This window comes from Miscanthus floridulus, chromosome 16, assembly GCF_019320115.1.
Source record: "Miscanthus floridulus cultivar M001 chromosome 16, ASM1932011v1, whole genome shotgun sequence".
Classification (NCBI taxonomy): domain Eukaryota; kingdom Viridiplantae; phylum Streptophyta; class Magnoliopsida; order Poales; family Poaceae; genus Miscanthus; species Miscanthus floridulus.
The window spans coordinates 109707429-109711720 of NC_089595.1; the positions used below are offsets into that span (position 1 = coordinate 109707429).

At 49.7% G+C, this 4292-nt stretch overlaps 1 protein-coding gene across 1 annotated transcript; it reads left to right on the top strand.

Moving 5' to 3' along the window:
* The first annotated feature begins 2246 nt into the window (after positions 1-2246).
* Positions 2247-3008, top strand: LOC136511256 (secreted RxLR effector protein 161-like). Its single transcript, XM_066505393.1, has one exon. The coding sequence runs from the start codon at positions 2247-2249 to the stop codon at positions 3006-3008; it is 762 nt and encodes a 253-aa protein (XP_066361490.1).
* Positions 3009-4292: the final 1284 nt, after the last annotated feature.

Sequence of the window (4292 nt, forward strand, 5' to 3'; positions counted from 1 at the left end):
ACTCGATCATGAGCCTCGGTCAACTTGATGAGAATGGCTCAAAGGTGGTGATTGATGATGGAGTACTGCGGATTTGGGAACACAGCAGCGGTCGCCTACTGGCCAAGGTGAGGCGTGGCGCGAACCGGCTGTATGTACTGCATATGAAGACAGCACAGCCAGTGTGTCTTGCTGCGCGTAGGGATGAGGAGGCGTGGCAATGGCATGAGCGTTTTGGGCATCTGAATTTTGAGGCCCTGCGGAGGCTTGGCAAGGAGGAAATGGCAAGAGGGATGCCAAAGATCGATCATGGTGAGCAAGTGTGTGACACTTGTGTCACCACCAAACAGAGGAGGCGATCATTTCCTGCTGCAGCAACATATCGTGCTCAGGATCACCTTGAATTGGTGCATGGTGATCTCTATGGGCCAGTTACACCAACAACTTCGGTAGGTAATCGCTATATTCTGCTGCTTGTAGATGATGCCACACGATTCATGTGGGCAGTGCTGCTGTCATCTAAGGATGCTGCAGCAGATGCTATTAAGAAGGTGAAGGCTGCTGCAGAGGTGGAGAGTGGGTGTAAACTGAAAGTTCTGCGCACAGATAATGGAGGAGAGTTTACTGTTGCAGAATTTGCTGCTTATTGGGCCAATGAAGGAGTCAAAAGGCATTACAGTGCTCCTCATTCACCACAGCAGAATGGCGTGGTGGAGCATAGAAATCAAACCGTGGTGGCCATGGCACGTGCCTTACTCAAGCAGCGCCAGATGCCAGCCAAGTTTTGGGGCGAGGCAGTGATGACTGCTGTGCATATTCTGAATCGGTCACCAACCAAGGCTCTAGGTGATGTCACTCCCTATGAAGCATGGCATGGCCGAGCACCCACTGTTGGCCATCTGAAGGTGTTTGGTTGTGTGGCATATACTTGCCGTTTGTCTCAGCTCAGGAAACTTGATGATCGTGGTGAAGCTGGAGTATTTATTGGCTATGCTGAAGGAGCCAAAGCCTATCCAGTTTTTGATCCAGCATCTCAGCGTGTACGTGTTAGCCGAGATGTGGTTTTTGATGAAGGAAGAGGTTGGGATTGGACATCACCAGCAGCAGGTACATCTGGGGCAGCTGGTAGTGATTTTGTGGTGGAATTTCCTTGGGAGGAAGAAGTCCCTGGAGCTAGAGGTTCAGTGCAGTCACACTCATCTCCTCAGCCCCATTCTGCCTCACCTAAAGCTTTCCCAGCAGCAGAATCGGTGCTTGATGCAGGAGAAGAGGTGTCTAAGACATCCAGAACGCCTTCACCACCACCAGCTCTAGCCAGCCCACAAGTGGAGCACGTGACTCCCTTGGAAGATGATGAGGAACGGCTGGACACTTATCACAATGACGAGCAGCTATGCTATCGTACCATAGATGGCATATTGGGCGGGGAACAGGAAGTTCCATCGCCGGCGCAGCGCTTGTTCGTAGAGCTCCACCTCACCCACTCTGGGGAACCCATTTCTTATGCAGAGGCAAAAGATGATCCTGCATGGCAGGCAGCAATGAAAGAGGAGCTGCGCGCTGTTGAGCGCAATGGCACCTGGGAGCTTGTGTCTCCCCGAGCTGGCCATCGGCCAATTTCTCTAAAATGGGTCTACAAGCTGAAGAAAGATGAGAAAGGAGATGTGATCAAGCACAAGGCTCGGCTTGTTGCTCGTGGGTTTGTGCAGCAAGAGGGTGTTGATTATGAGGATGTGTTCGCTCCTGTTGCGCGCATAGAATCAGTGAGACTGCTGCTTGCTCTAGCTGCCCAGGAAGGATGGACTGTTCATCATATGGATGTCAAGTCAGCTTTTCTAAATGGAGAGCTCAAGGAAGAAGTATATGTCCAGCAGCCACCTGGGTTTGCTATTCCTGGGGAAGAAAGCAAGGTATATCGCCTGCACAAAGCTTTGTATGGGCTGAAGCAGGCACCCAGGGCGTGGAACGCTAAGTTGGACTCTACTCTGAAGGAAATGGGGTTCAAACAGAGCAAACATGAAGCAGCAATTTATAGGAAAGGTTCAGAGGGCTCAGTGTTGCTGGTTGGGGTCTATGTTGATGATCTGATCATCACTGGAGCAGTCAAAGATGAAGTAAAGGCTTTCAAGGAAAGGATGAAATCCACCTTTGAGATGAGTGACTTGGGTTTGCTCAGTTTCTACCTTGGCATTGAAGTGCAGCAAGGCAAGAATGGGACCACCATGAGGTAGACTCACTATGCCAAGAAAATCCTAGAACTGGGAGGCATGTCTGATTGCAATCCAGCAGCTACACCAATGGAAGAGCGCCTAAAGCTCAGCAAGCATAGCACTGCCAAGGAGGTGGATCCAACTCGGTATAGGAGGCTGGTTGGAAGCTTGAGATACCTGGTTCATACCAGGCCTGATTTGGCTTTCTCAGTGGGCTATGTGAGCAGATTCTTGGAGAAACCGACCACTGAGCACCAGCAAGCAGTCAAGAGGGTGCTGAGGTACTTGGCTGGAACATTGGACTATGGTCTGCAGTTAAAAAGAGCCCCAAATTCTGCTAGGTTTGTGGGCTACTATGATTCAGACCTAGCCGGTGATATTGACTCCAGCAAAAGCACAACAGGTTGTCTGTTCTTCTTTGGCAACAGCTTGGTCAGCTGGCAATCTATCAAGCAGAGGGTGGTGGCTTTGTCTAGTTATGAGGCTGAATATGTGGCTATGACTTCAGCAGCAACACAAGCCCTGTGGCTGTCAAGATTGTTGGCTGATTTGTTGGGAAGAAAGGTGGAGACTGTGGAACTGAGGGTTGACAACAAGTCTGCAATTGCACTTGCTAAGAACCCTGTCTTCCATGATAGGAGCAAACATATCAAAGTTAAGCAACATTTTATCAGGGATTGTATTGAAGAAGGCAGCATCAGGACTGAGTACATCCCTACAGCTGATCAATTGGCAGACATTCTCACTAAGGCTTTGGGCAAGGCCAAGCTTGAAGATATGAGAAGCAGAATTGGCATCAAGCAGATCAAGAAGGGTTGAAGCAGGTCTTAGGGGGAGAACTGTAGCTGTAAGCCCTGCTTCCCAGGCATATTTAGTGTATTTAAGTTTTTAGTCAATCTATGTCATTAAGTCCTTGGGTAGCCCAAGAGTTGTGCGGGTACCCAGGCAGCTATTCTGTCTAGTTAAAGCTCTAGTGAGCTATATGTAATCAATGCAGTACTTATCCTCTATATATTGTAATGCAGTCGCCTAGGAGAGTTGCCCCGGCTGATTATTTCTCTGTTACCTCCAACACTGACGACCTCATCCATCCCGGCAGCGGCGTTCCTCTCCTCGGTGCCGTGCTGCTCCAGCCTCGCCACCAGCTGCGCGATGTCCTTCCTCTTCATCACGATCATCCTCACCCAGACCGCGCCGTCCTCGCCGTGGCCGGCCGGCTCCACGCGGCACTCGGGCCAGGCCTCCTGCTCCTGGCTGCTGTCGCCATCCTCCGGCGCGTCCACGACCGGCACCACCACGTGCCTCGGCCGTGCCGCCTAGACATTCCTGCTGTGGTCAGGCCTCTGCTGCTGCTTCCTCCTCTTCTTGGCGCCGGCCACGGCGGTGCCTTCAACCTTGTTGACCTCATCGTGGCAGCAGCAGTGGCACACGCATGGCAGCGGCAGGCTGTTGCCCATGTTGTCTCGTCAAGACGTGTGTAGCGAGGAGATTGATGTGTGTGTTTTGAAGGCTGGTATTTCATTTACCAAGGATTATATAGCAAGAGAGAGCGTGCATGGTGGGGTGTAGACTGACTAGCTAGAGGCGTTGCCGTCTCAGTTTGAGTCAGCTATTATAGGGTACGACACGCACACGCTCATTGGCCATATGCCGGTGATATGTATATGTATGCCTGTGCGTTGTAACGGGAGCACAACATTAAGCCAAGGCATAAAATTAACTTAATTTTTTTGACTGCTCCAATCATGAATTCATGATACACATACCAGAATGACTACTTTTCTTTCATAATACAAAAGCACATGATTGGGGAGCAAATTGTCTAGCTTGTTTGACTAATACATGAGCATCTTATTTAAGTAGCCAAATATGAAAGAAAATATCTTCAAATATACCATTATAGTTAACCTAAAAATAATTCATAGGGCATCCCTTGGTGTATGCTTTTCGCGGACGATGTAGTGCTAGTTGATGAAAGCCGAACATGAGTGAATCAGAAACTAGAGTTATGGCGGAGACTTTGGAGTCCAAAGGTTTTAGACTCAGTAGAACTAAAACTGAGTATATGAGATGTGACTTCGGCACTACTATTCGGGAGGAGGA

Excerpts from the sequence above, each read along its gene's own strand:
- LOC136511256 (XM_066505393.1), top strand. The coding sequence starts at position 2,247 with ATGTCTGATTGCAATCCAGCAGCTACACCAATGGAAGAGCGCCTAAAG.